The sequence below is a fragment of the Trachurus japonicus genome, chromosome 23 (genome assembly GCF_045865225.1).
Source record: "Trachurus japonicus isolate A0001 chromosome 23, Traja_1.0".
NCBI lineage: Eukaryota > Metazoa > Chordata > Actinopteri > Carangiformes > Carangidae > Trachurus > Trachurus japonicus.
Genome location: NC_140929.1, coordinates 6,758,843 through 6,772,600, shown reverse-complemented (window position 1 = coordinate 6,772,600; position 13,758 = coordinate 6,758,843). Strand labels below are relative to the sequence as shown.

Genomic DNA, 13,758 nt, shown 5'->3' with positions numbered 1-13,758 from the left:
ACGAAACAAACTAACAAAAAAAGCCTGGATATGTTATTTCTGTTTAGTATATTTTCTATGACATCCCACAGTGTGTTTTCTTTTTAAGTGTGTTTCACTCATTCTTAAAAGAAAGACTCTTTCTAACGTCCAGACTGCCAGCCTGTTGATTTCACCCTGATTTAGATTTAGATCATTCACCACAACAACCACACACACACACATCTGAAACATACTATTTTTAAATGTGAAGTGTAACTTCTTAAAGATGCAAACAAACCATATAAATGATGTCAGGCACTCCGAGTGCTCGTGTTACTGTAGCCTCACACAATCAGAAGCGTTAGAAGTGTTTGGAGCTTTGGGTTCACGTCTCAGCAGCTGGATATGGCTTTAACATTAACAACAGGAGGATAAGCTGAGAGTCTGGGAGCTTATCTCTGTTTCTATCAGTCTTAATGTTATGTCATTAGCAATAGACAAACTTTAGCTTACTCTCCTCCCTCCTCTCTCCTCCTTCCTCCTTTCTCCCTGTACTGGTGCTTTCGATCCGAGCCCGGGTCAAAGCCGTAGAGTAAATGTGGGTTCGCATGGCTCTTCTTGTTCTATGTTGTTGAGAATGTGCTCTTCTGTACACCAGCTCTGTCGAAAAACAGGACTCTCCCCCTTTAGTTGTCAATTGAGCATTTATTTGCCTGCGTATTTGTTCCTGGTAATAAACAGCAACTTCTCCTTAGAAGCAGTGGAAAAACGTGCATGGGATGTTTCACTAGATTTCAAAAAATCCCCGGGGGGATGACCTTTTTGCAATTTTTCTTTGTTTTTTTGTCTTTTTTTTTTCCTTTAATGAGAACATGTATATTGTACAAAATATATATAAATATATATATATGAAATATAAATTATACATGGTGTGAGAAGCAGGGATGTGGTGGAGTCTAACAACAAAAGGGAATGTTACACTCGTGCTACAGTTTCTGTCGTTCCATGACATGCTTTTGTGGACAGCTAATAAACGACCACAGTTTAAACCGTTGCTCTGTTTTTTTTCCCCCATCACTTTTTACCTTTGTCATAACGGACATGAAGTTTTCTACAGATGTTAAAGGGATAGTTCAACATTTTGGCAAATTCTTCTTTTGTCATAATCCCTACAGTATAGTCATAGCAGTAGGTTCATTACCTTTAATTATCGGTGCACGTTGTTTTGAGATCAGTGGGGCAGAGACGTGAGCTGCTCAGTGAACACAATGGAGGTGAACGGTACAGGTCCCCTGTCCCTCATCAAACTCATCAAATACACAATCCAACAACTCCACAACGCTCTGGTGGACAAGTTGTGACCTGCACATTCACCACGCTATGAAATAATCATGTAACATTAATTAAAGGTAATGAACCTATTGCTATGACTATAGGGATTATGGTGATAGGAGAATTTGCCAAAATGTTGAACTATCCCTTTAATTATGATGTCAAGGAGATGATGCCTCTGGACTGACACCAAAGCAGAGAATTAGAAAATGAACCAGAAAACTAGAATCACCTCCTCGTGGTTGACTGTCATGTCACAGCCATGTTTATCCAGAGTTAGTTACATAAAATATGAGTTATGTGGGTCATTTTTTTCTGAGGTCAGAGTGACCTTTGACCTTTGACCACCAAAGTCTAATCACTTGATCCTTAAGTCCATGTTGATGTTTGTGCAAAATTTTAAGGTATTTCCTTGAGGAATTCTGGAGCTGTTGCGTGCACAAGACCAAACTCATGATCTGCGAGGTCACGGTGGAAGTGACCTTTGACCTTTAACCACCAAAAAATCCAAAAGATCAGTGTTCATCCTTTTTTTGTTTTTGTTTTTTAACCAAATTTGAAGGATTTTCTGTTAAAAAGTTTCAAAAATATGTTTTGTTGCTGTTCATCAGGAATTTGACCTTTGACCCCAATAGTCAAATCAGCCCTGGTGAATGTTTGTAGCAAATCTGAGGTGGGTTTTAACAAAGTTATCAATAATTGTTTCAGCTTAGTTTAGATTGACACACATATGTCATGTTTCACAGTCTATAAAATGAGGTGATAATGTGTTTGTAAATCAAACATCGGTTATTTTTTGGTTGATTTGGCTGGTTTTTTATGGATTTGTTAACGGTAAGAAAGAGATAGAGATAAGACCATCAATCAGACTACTTAAAGACCCTGTTCATTCATAAAAACAGGACATATAAAGTCTGTATGTTTGCATTAGGAGTCCCTATTTGCTCTGATCTACAGCAAAAAGAATTTAAAAAAACAACCTTTGAACATAATAAAACCTGCTCCACACTGTGACTGCATAATGTACAGTAGCAGAGGAATTAGAGATGCAAGTAAAAGTTTAGAGAAGCTTTATTCCTTTTACAAGGACACTGCAGCTTCTCCTGAATAACAATGTGACAGATGTGGCTGCGGCCCAGCTCCGCCGTGTTTTATCAGCCGCTTCACCTCAACCGAGCAAATTAGTCGAGATACTGAGAGTCATGACAGCTCCCGCACAAAGCCAGAGCTCTGTCTGCACTCAGACTGATGAAGAAATACAAGCTCATAAAAAAGTCTGGAGCTGAGTTTGGCTCAGATTCAAATTATTATTTTTTAGGGGGGAGGCTCCTTCTAACACTGCACTGAAGAATGATATCACTGAAGTCATGCAAGTTAAATTACACGTATGTGAACAGATAAATTCAGTCATTTAGAACTGTCTTGTTTTCTTTACACCATAATAAGTAAATAAATATGTCACTATTTCATATCACACGTTTTGTCGTTGAAGCATTTTTAGTGTGGCCCTTCCTGGTGACCACATCATTGTTTTTTTTATAGTCTCTCCTCTCCTTATGCAGCTTTTATTCTGATTTTAAACATTTGACAGGCAGTTTACGAGCACTCAAACAATCATTTATTAAGGAGCATAAGAATCAAATGACTCATTTAACCTCTTGGAAGAATTTGCTGTGTTGGCAACTCACTTCATATTTACATGGTTTTATAGTAGACAAATTACAATAAATGTCTGTTGTCTCAAGACAGTTTGATTTGATTTAGGGGCAATGTGCACTTACATTAACCATTTTTTAAAAAGAAAAAAAAAGATAAGAAAAGATGAGTGCACCAGAATAGCAGTTTTTTTTTTTTTTTTTTTTTTAAATCTGTAATCCATAAAATTATAAAATACACACAATGTTTTGTACATTCCCACACTCATCACATAATATAGGCTACACCATCCTATATGTATTTCAAAAAGAACTGCTAATTACATGTGCATAGTATAGTTATTAAAATGTGTATGAAAGAGCTAGGCAATTGAATCAAGTCAACTGGACTTAATTTTTTTTGTCTTTGAAGATTTTTCACCCCTTATCCAAGTGGCTTCATCAGTTCGTCTGTTTAGAAGACTGATATAAACTTAAAAAGAAAGAAAACTGGTTATTATTACAGTGAATAAACATCTGAAAAAAACATAAAGTGGCTTTATCAGTTCACGAACTGATGAAGCCACTTGGATAGGGGGCTTTGACCTGGACAAATGAGAATTTGCACAGACTTGACATGCCTGTGTAATTATGCATGTGCTATCTAAACCTCAACAAACAACATCAATTAACTTACAAAGAAACAAAATAACATAAAAAAACAATAAATATATTATTATATTTATACTTATGTAGAAGAATTTGCTGTAAATGTCTGTCTTCATATAAAAATGTTTTGGTGTTGTTTCCTCAAACAGCCACTATGGGACAGTAGGCGCCAAAACAACTTTAGATCAGCCTGACATTTCACAGCCGAGGAAGAAGAACATCTTTCCTTTGCAGACCGCCGTAAAGTTTGTGGTAAAACACCGCAGAACATTTCGTCTGTGGTAACAAACTAAACAAACCAGACAAACTCCGCAGATCGTATGGAGGAAACACGGACTTGTAAAAAAGCCCGCGGCGCCTGAATGAGAGCTACGTTAGTGACCACGCCTGCGCACTCCGTGCTGAATATCGAGCCGCCCTTCCTCCCCGCCGCCGCCGCCAACTTGCACCGCAGGGTCGGGCGGACGTCGACTCACAACACAACAACCCCGAGTTGGTTTACCCCCCTAACTGAGGACTTCCCGAGTGAAAAATGGAGAGCCCGCAGCGCAGCGAACACGGTAAGCTGAAGACAATCCAGACAGGAAGCGTCCGTAGCGAGTTGTGAGGTTTTGTTTTGGACTGTGTGCGTCCGATTTTAAACATGGCGTACGCCGCTCTGAGATGGCGGTGGCTTTGTGCTGCTGTGTTAATACAGCGCCAACGAGCCGAGGTGTGCGGCGGCGGGTAAAAAAAAAGGACTGAGTGAGCTTAACGACAGCTCGGCTAGTTGTCAAACTCACATACCTGGTGATTTACTTCAATATAAATGCTTAAACTTAACAGGCGGTGTCGGTTAACGTGTCCACGTAGCTCAGAAACGAGCGCTGAGCGGTTGACAGGTGCTGCATTCGCGGGCTTCAGCTTTTAGCTAGCGGCTAAAAACAAAAACATAAAACGAGCGAGCACCGGGGCAGTCTGACATGCTTGATTATGGGACACACAGCGACAGGTTTTCCTCCAGAGACACACTCTAAACTAGTTTCACTTTCTACTATTTTTCACACAGCGACTACAACATTCAAAGTCACGACCGTTGCAGCCATGTTTATCTGTGCTAATGTGTTGAAAGTCGTTATTTCCCACACTTGAGCCTGTCCCTGAAGGCAACATGCCTCAACTGCATCCACTGAGGTTTCAGAGCCACCACAGACAGACCAGAGGGCCACTCTCGGTCAGTTGTCACGGTCATACTGACATTATTTCAGTTCATGTTGAGATAAACTGATACATATTTCTAAAAACAAGTTGGATATCTGTGAAATTAAATGATCTCAAACTAAATAACATAAAGTTGGTAGGTTTTACCTGAGCAGGAGCTGTGGTTGGGTTTGCAGGGGATGTACACAAACGGTGATAAAGTTCATTATAAAATCAGTTTTGTCTATTTTGAAAGTTATTATGAGAAATTTAGATGATTGTTGTGGGAAAAATAAACTTTTTCAAGCTGATATAAACCTGGATCAACACTTGCCGGTACACAAGCTGATAGTTGAGTCTCTTACAAACCTAAAATATTAGAAATTTGCAGGACAAATTAACCCCCAAAACTTCACACTAAGGCTGAATAAGTTACTGTTTTCATTACTGTTTGATCTGTGCTTCCCCCAATTAACTGATTTAATCATGGTGCCTTAAATGAACCCAAATTTAGAGTAAGTTTTACCCTCATGCACGACAAACAAGAGCATCAAATCCTCACCTGAGAAGCTTTGTCCATCTTTTATTGACAAATGAGTATACGTTTAATGGCTGATTATGTACTTATTTATTTGCTTGTTTTTGCTACTGATTAATTGATCTATTTACTAGACCATACGTAAGATCATGGATAGCTACACTCATTACTGAATAAGTAAATGATAAGAATCCCATACATATCTGCACAAAATGCATGTCATAAATGAAGTTAATATAAAATGTGTCTTGTTATAGATTCTTCTTTACTCTAATCCCAGGATGTGGATATAGTTAGACACGGAAAGTAAACAGGATTCACCACTGTTTGTCTTCTGATAAAAGTCTAGTGCTAATAAAACATCGTCTTCACTGCGGACTTTATTTCTGTTTACTCTGATTATCACATTTACACTGTCTGTCATAATATATTTTCCAGACCAGCTTCTTCTGCTGCCGTCCCTGCGTCTCTTCATCCCCCCCCTGCGCCTGGTGTCTGCAGCCATGTGGCAGGTGGTCCAGAGGGGGAGCGTGCAGGATTATGGGATGGTGGAGGAGTTCATCATCACTGTGACAGAAATTGTACCTGAACTACTGAATGCAGATCAGAAGGCTCAGCTCCTCCTGGGACTCAGAGCGCGGGTGAGGCTGCTGCTGAGTGTTTAGCAAAAAAAAAGAAAGTTAAACAATTCACCAGGGAGCTGCATAAAATGACAAGAGCAGCAGTTTGGTTTCTCCCCCTGCAGATGCTAAGCTGTCAAAACAAAGTGTGTGCACTTATTAATATGCGCTGTAGCAGTGTCACCTTGAGTCACTTCTTGCTGTGAATATAATCAAACCAACATCACAGAGAAATCCAAAGCAGCCAAACAACAAAACACTGAATTTTCATGACTGACAGTAACTGGCAACACTCTGTACATCGTCATCAACATTTCCAGGTGCTGCTCCGTCTGTTTTATTTACCTTCAGGTGATATTTTCCTCTTTTTTTTTGCAGGTTGTTCTTGAATTGTGTCAAGCCGAGCCGATGACTGACAGAGAAACCATCGAAATGCACCTGGAGCAGATCAAAACCCTCGTATCAACCTGGGCGGCGCAGGTTGGTTTCTTCAAAATGTGACCTGCAGGTCTGAAGTGTTTTTTAATATTTTACATCCAGTGATTTTTCTTTCTTTGTGTTTTGTTTTTTCCAGCCATGTTTTGCAGAGGTTGTGTTCCCCGAGTCAAACTTTGTGGATCAGATTGAGTTGTTGTTGAAAGACCCTGAAGAGAAGGAGAGGTTCTTCCAGGTTTGTGATTGATTTATTTATGTTAAAGGGATAGTTCAACATTTTGGCAAATTGGCCCATTGCCATAATCCCTATAGTTTTAGCAGTAGGTTTGTTACCTTTAATTGTCGGTGCAAGTTATTTTTAGAATGGCGGAGCAGAGCTGCGAGCTGCTCAGAGCTACGCTACGGAGGCTAATGGGATTTCTTGGTTTCCCTCATCAAATACACAATCCAACAACTCCAAAACGTCTGGTGGACAAGTTGTGACCTGCACATTCACCACGCTATGAGATAATAATGCAACGTTACAAGACGGAGTTGTTTTCGAGGTAAATGCAGAGTATTGTCCTCCGAGAATTGTGTATTTGATGATTGTGAGTTTGATGAGGGAAACCAAGAAATCCCATGAGCCTCCGCTCTGCCGTTCTAAAAATAGCTTGCGCTGACAATTAAAAGTAACGAACCTACTCCTAAAACTACAGGGATTATGGCAATGGGCCAATTTGCCAAAATGTTGAACTATCCCTTTTAAAGTTTCAACACATTTTGTTGCTGTGAATGTTTCTTCATTAGATCTGTTTATGTTTTTTCCTCCAGGATGTTTTCCCGACAGATTTTGGGCCCGACTACGACAGCGCCCTGCAGGTGCTGATGCTGGATTTCCTGTCCAGACTGGAGAAGCTTCTCCCAGTGCCAGACATCCAGCAGGTACTGGGGCATGAGTAACCAGCTAGTTTGTCACCTATTATAAGAAATAATGAGGTATAAGTGGAACCTGATTGTTGGCAGGTAGAGGAAACGTTTGTGTGATGATAGACGGATCTTATTAGCGTCACCTGGTGGTTTATGTTAATTTCCTGTCAAGATTAGAGTTGAAAGTAGGACACTGGATTTTCTCTCAGCACAGAGATAAAGCAGCACAACGTGGTCTCTCCTTTTTGTGACTGTAATCTTCCGTCTCTTCTCCAGACGGCCTCTTTGCTCTGCTCAGTCCCATCTGCCCTGGAGGAGTGTGTGCACTCTGTTCCTGACCTGCAGCATCTGAAAGCTGTGCTGCTCTACCACACATCACTCGGACAGTTTGATTTATCTGGTGAGTCTCTCATCTGGGCTGCAGTTTGTTGTCTTTGTCTGTGAGTGAAATACATTACCGTAAATGGTAACCCTTAATTACATGATAATGTCACGAAATGGCCAAGAAATAACAATTAATTGCGTCATAATGTCAAGAACTTGCCTAGGAATAACCTTCAATTTCATAGTAATGTCAAGAAATAGCCAAGAAATAACAATTAATTGCATCATAATGTCCAGAAATAGCCAATTTCATAGTAATGTCAAGAAATATAGCCAAGAAAGAACAGTCTAGTAAAGTATACATAATAACAAGTTGTAGTAGCAGAATTGCCATGAATAACTGCTAAGTATTGGGTAATTACAGAATAAATGGCATGTCAACATCATTGTTGCCCAAAATAAATGCAGCAGCCAGTTTCCACGACATAGCCGAGTACTTTAAGTGTAATTAACCTGATGTAATTGTAATTTCTACAGTCTTACCTTATGGATAGCTATGAAGAATTGTAACTACCACAAAAGTTGTTTCCTAAAAGCGAATGGTAGATGTGGCAACTGCTGCGAATGTCTCTGTAGTTAACCCATAATTACCTTTCCACTGCCTGTAAAGTGTAGTGGGCTTTGTTTCTTAGAAACATATGGGTAGTTTCAACATAACTAAGATGGTAATAAGAACTTCCACTGTAATTACTTTACCATAGCCTTGCCTAGTAACCCATATGGATGAAATATGTAAATATTTTCCAAATGCTTAACAAAGACAAAGTAGGTACCATGAAATATCATATTACTATGAAATTGACTGGTATTTCTAGGCTATTTCTCAACATTACGACGCAGTTAATTGCTATTTCTTGGCTATTTCTTGACATTATCAAGTATATACCAAGAAATAGCCAAGAAATTAAAGGGTTACCCATTGAATAATTGTGTTGATCTTTAATTTTATCGGTAAAACTACTGGTTAATGAGCTTGTAACACGCATTTTAGTGTCCACATAATGAGTGGGTGAAATCCTGGCTTCTGAAATGTGGATAAGACTTTTCCTGGTTTCTTAAATCTTGAGATTTAGAAGTTGAGATACTTTGAAGGAAACTAGTGAGTGAGTTTGTCTGATAAACTAAACCAGGATTAGTCACCGCTCAAGAATCTCAGGCAAGTTGGAGTTATTTAATGACTTTGAAACACGGATCTGAGTCAAGTCAGGCTCTGTGTAATTCTCACTTAAGAAAATAGACATAGAAAAAAGACAAGACAAGACAAACATAAAAGATCCTCACACAGTTGCCAAAAGGAGAGAAAAGCAGTGTTAGTTTGTCCAAGAATAAAAAAGACTAATGTGGAGCAGCAGATGGAGATTCAGATGGTGAAGTTCATTTTTAAATTAACAGTCAGCCTCAGTCTGACGTTAAAGCCAAAATGCTTCTGTAATATTAAAGCGAGCTCACTGCAGGTTATAGTCTGTAACAAGTCTTTTACAGCAGCCGTGAGCAAAATCTCATTAAAATTTCAGACTTCATGTCTTCGCTCTAAAAAGTGAACAGGTTTTTTTTTTTTATGAGTTTGATGCTGCAGGATTTTCTCCCATGACAACAGCTTCAAATCTGTTTAATTCAGACTCATATCAAATTAAAATCCAAACTCTTGTAAAGGAATTAACACTTTATGAATCATAAATACACTCATACATTGATGCAGACTCACTATTTGGCAAGATCAAGTTAATGCTTACTGCTTCGACTTACTTTCTAACAGATAAAAGGAGCCTTAAAGTAGCCTGTTAATAAATGATGACGGGTTTTACATGAATGTGGTCATTTGAAATGATAATTTGATTTGCCATAATGAAATGAAACTTTTTTACCATTAAGATTCAGATTCAGTGCGTAATTGGTAGTAACTTAATATGATGAAGCAACAGGTGCAAATGCTGGAAGATGGATAAGATAAAGAGATATGAGGCTTAACAGTACAGGTAAATGTGAGATCACTGTTTGGAAAGTGGCATTGATCTTTTTTATCTATTGTGTTTAAATTATGTATAGGGTTAATAAGCCAATTAATAAACAGATAATAAACCATTGATAATTCCTTTTCCATTGATAAGTGTGGAAGTTTTAATAACAGTTTTCCCTTTTCCCACCCAGATGAATCTCAGACCATTCCTTCTTCGTTTGGGAATTGCATCCTGTCTTCACTGTCGCTCCCTCAGCTGGAGAAGGTGGTGATCAATGCAGATCAAATCCAGTTGCAGCCTCAGTCGGAGCAGATCCAGGGCTGCATGACGGTCCAGGTGGAGGGGGAAACTGTGACGCTGTTGGACTACATACAGATCGAGCAGCCGCTGGAAGAGCCTGACATTCAGGAGGACAACGAGGTGAACGAGGAGGAAACTGCAGGAGAAGGAACAGACGAGGACGTTGCCGACTCTTTAAAGCCTGCAGCGTTTCAACCTCTGAAACAAAGCAAAAGGCTGCAGTTGAAAAGAAAAGCTTTAAAGGAGAGCGACTCCGCGTCGGCGAAGCGGCAAAGAAAGAAATACCCCAACAACAAGACGTGTCCGGTGTGCAGTAAGACATTCCTCCGAGCTGCGGCCATGCGGCGGCATCAGGAAATTCACTCTGCAAATCGGGATCTCAGGTACAAGTGTGGTAACTGCGACAAGCGATTCAGGGACCATTACGACATGAACCGACACAACATGCGCGTTCATGAAAAGGAGGAGCTGAGCGTTAACGAAGAAGACCCGGAGGACCCGAGCACCTCCGACATGATGGGGGATAACAAAAACTGTGGTCTCTGTGGGAAGTATTTCGCCCGTCGAGTCGACATGGAGCGACACATGAAGTCCCACTCGGAGGACCGGCCGTATAAATGTTCTTTCTGTGAAAAGAAATTCAAGAATCCGTATGTCTTAAAGAGACACCAGAAGGAGATTTGTAAGAGTAGAGAGCTGAAGAAGCCAAAGAGGAGGGAGACGCAGCGACCAAACCCGCCACCGCCGTCAGAGGGGCTTACGGAGGGTAAGATCTGCCCCATCTGCAGCCGGATCTTACCCTGCACCGCCGACATCGCGAAGCATTTACGGTCCCACTCGGAGGAGCGTCCTTTTATTTGCATCACTTGCGAGAAGGGCTTCAAGTACAAGGACACGCTGAAGAAGCATCAGATCATTCACGGCCACGAGGGCATCAGAGAGGAGCAGAGTAAAACCGTGGAGCAGATCTTGGCTGAAGCAGACACGCGGAGTTGCGATGATACCGGTGTCCTTGATAAAAAAGACGATAATCCCGACGTTCCTACGGAGGCTCCCGAGGAGTCGGCGGTGGTGCCTGTGCAGAAAGTGGTGAAAAAGGCTCATAAAGTTTGTCCCGTCTGTTCTCGGACGTTCGACAGCATCAAAACGCTGAACAGGCACATCCAGTGCCACACGGATGATCGGCCGTACCACTGCGTCCACTGCAAGAGGCGGTTTAAACACATGCACGGGCTGAAGCGACACCAGATTTACGCAATCTGCCACAAGAAAATCACCAGATTCTTGTGGAAGCGGGAGCTGAGAGCGGGGTCCAGCCAAGCGAGTGACGTAACCAGCGCCGACTCCCAGCAGGGGCAACCGCTGAAGATCCCCGTGTGGTGCTCAAACTGCGGCAAACACTTCGAGTACCTGTCCGCCTTGAAGGAGCATCAGGAGAACATGTGCAAGGTAGACGTGAGGGAAATCATGAAGTGTGACGACTGCGGGAAGGAGTTTAAGACGATGACCATGCTCAAAGTGCACCAGAGGATCCACAACCCGCTCTACTGCAAAGAGTGCGGGAAGATCCTCGCCAACGAGGCGGCCTTCGAGAGGCACAAGCTGATGCACAGGCCGATGCAGTGCAACATGTGTGAAAAGAACTTTACGCTGCTGAGGCGTCTGAGGGAGCACTACGAGAAGCAGCACAACTTCACCGGCCCGTATCCCTGCGCGCAATGTGATAAAACCTTCATCCAGTTGTCCTACCTCGCCATCCACCAGAGAATCCACAAAGGAGAGTTCCCTTACATTTGCAGCTTGTGCCCGGAGAAGTTCAGGTCTTCCAACTGTCTCACGGTCCACCTGAGGAAACACACCGGGGAGAAGCCCTTCCTCTGCTGGCAGTGCGGGAAGTGTTACCGCTCCGCCTCCGAGCTCACGGTCCACATGGGGACCCACTCGGAGGAGAAGCCTTGGGGCTGCACGGACTGCGACATGTCGTACCGCACGAGGCTGCAGCTGACGAACCACATCGAGCAGGTGCACATGGGCGTGCGGTATCCCTGCAGCAGCTGCGGGAAGCAGTTCATGAAGGAGACGTCGCTGAAGAGGCACGAGCTCATCCACACGGGAGAGCGGCCTCACCAGTGCACGGTGTGCGGGAAGACCTTCCTGACCGCCAACGAGCTCCGGCTGCACAACAGGTACCACACCGGGGAGCGCCCGTACAAGTGCGAAGTGTGCGGCAAAGCCTTCATCCAGTCGGGGTACCTGAAGTCGCACATGCGCATCCACACGGGAGAGAAGCCATTCAAGTGCGATATATGCGATAAAGGCTTCAGGTTGTCGTACCACATGAAGAAACACAAGCGGACTCACGCCGGGAAGCCAAAGAGCTACATATGCGAGGAGTGTGGAATCGCCTTCCTCCAGAAAAAATCGCTGTGGGAGCACTCGCTCACTCACACCGTGAAGATCGAACCCTCATTCAACGATGAGGAGGTCGTACTTCACTAGACACCCCTTCATTTTAAAGCAGGTTCTTTTATACACCGTTGAGTTTTTTTTCCATGTCTTCAACAGAAAACACTTCATTTTTCATTTTCCCTTTTTGTTATTTGACTTTGACCAATCTGTAAGTTATTTTGTTCCTTTTTGTCGCTTCACTGTGTTGATTCACATGTTTCTAAGGTGAATCCATGAACTGTAAGGCCTGTGTTTAGTTTCTGCTTACATTGCTTTTTGAAATAAAATCAACCATGAGCCACGAGTTTCCTGCTCCCCTCACTCTTTTATGAAATTTCTATGAAGAAATAATGTCAAATAACTTAATAGAAAAACATGTAAGGATCTAAATTACTTTAAATTGAAATTGGCGTTAGGCTGTTGGTTGGACAAGAGGGCAAGATGTCACCCAGAGCTTTGAGAAATTATGATGAGTATAACAGTAGTGTCAAACAAAAGGAAAAGCCACCAGCAGACAGACAGTTCAAAGCATCAACCAAATGCTAAGATGCTGTAAAAATGAATCAACAAATAACTCATAACAGTAAGCTGCCATTCATTATTATCAAAAGTCATATACCAAACCTGCAAAACTAACATAAGATCAGCATCAGCATTTTTAGTGAAACACATTCTGTAGTCATTATTAGAAATAAGATTCAAAAAATGGTTTAGGGTCATATTTAAGTATTATAATGTTTTAAACATAGACCAATGGATTACAAAATACTTGTTAGTACACAACATATGCACAGACATCACTGTTAAACACCAGCTAAGTAATGAGTAAGAGTATTGATTCAAAATGTGACCCCAAATTAAACTTGAGAAATGGCCAAAGCAATGTTTCCCAAAGATTTACTTGCTTTTAAATCAATATATATTGACATTTTTCTTCATTTTGTAGCTTGCTGCTGCAAACACACAACAAATCAAATGAAAATCACTTACGGTAGTTTTACGTTAGGAATGTAATTGCAAACAGCGTCAGTGCAGGTGCGGACACAACACAATGACAACAGCACATCATATGGCAACATAAACACACATTTAGACAACAGACAAGCACAGCACAACAATGAGTAAGCCTTATAATAAATACTGCAACGTGGGACAAGAAGCACAGACACAGACTGTTGTCCAGTGATCAGTCAGTGGCCCTGTTGGACCAGAAGATGGCAGTATAGTTGTACTAATGATCAGGGGGCTCAGCGGCTGCACTTCACAGGGGAGGGTGAGCTGTCAGTGTTGCCCCCTGCTGCCTCAGCTTGTGTTGGAGGATTTCTCCCCTGCAAGCCTCCTAATACATAAATAATACAGTCTTTTAATCCTTCGTTAACATCTGTATATCA

General features: G+C 41.6%; 1 protein-coding gene and 1 long non-coding RNA gene across 2 annotated transcripts; one reads left to right on the top strand and one right to left on the bottom strand.

Moving 5' to 3' along the window:
• Nucleotides 1-75: 75 nt before the first annotated feature.
• LOC146962425 (uncharacterized) lies at nt 76-319 on the bottom strand. The gene is made up of 2 exons (XR_015035028.1): nt 184-319; nt 76-134 (listed from the first exon to the last, which is right to left on the bottom strand). It is a non-coding gene; the product is annotated as an uncharacterized LOC146962425 (long non-coding RNA).
• A 3,485-nt stretch (nt 320-3,804) lies between these two features.
• Nucleotides 3,805-12,671, top strand: LOC146962424 (uncharacterized). Its single transcript, XM_085768966.1, has 7 exons — nt 3,805-4,156; nt 5,752-5,954; nt 6,312-6,413; nt 6,508-6,603; nt 7,182-7,292; nt 7,554-7,677; nt 9,810-12,671. The coding sequence occupies exons 1-7, from the start codon at nt 4,129-4,131 to the stop codon at nt 12,416-12,418; spliced, it is 3,273 nt and encodes a 1,090-aa protein (XP_085625092.1). The 5' UTR covers nt 3,805-4,128; the 3' UTR covers nt 12,419-12,671.
• The last annotated feature ends 1,087 nt before the right edge of the window (nt 12,672-13,758 follow it).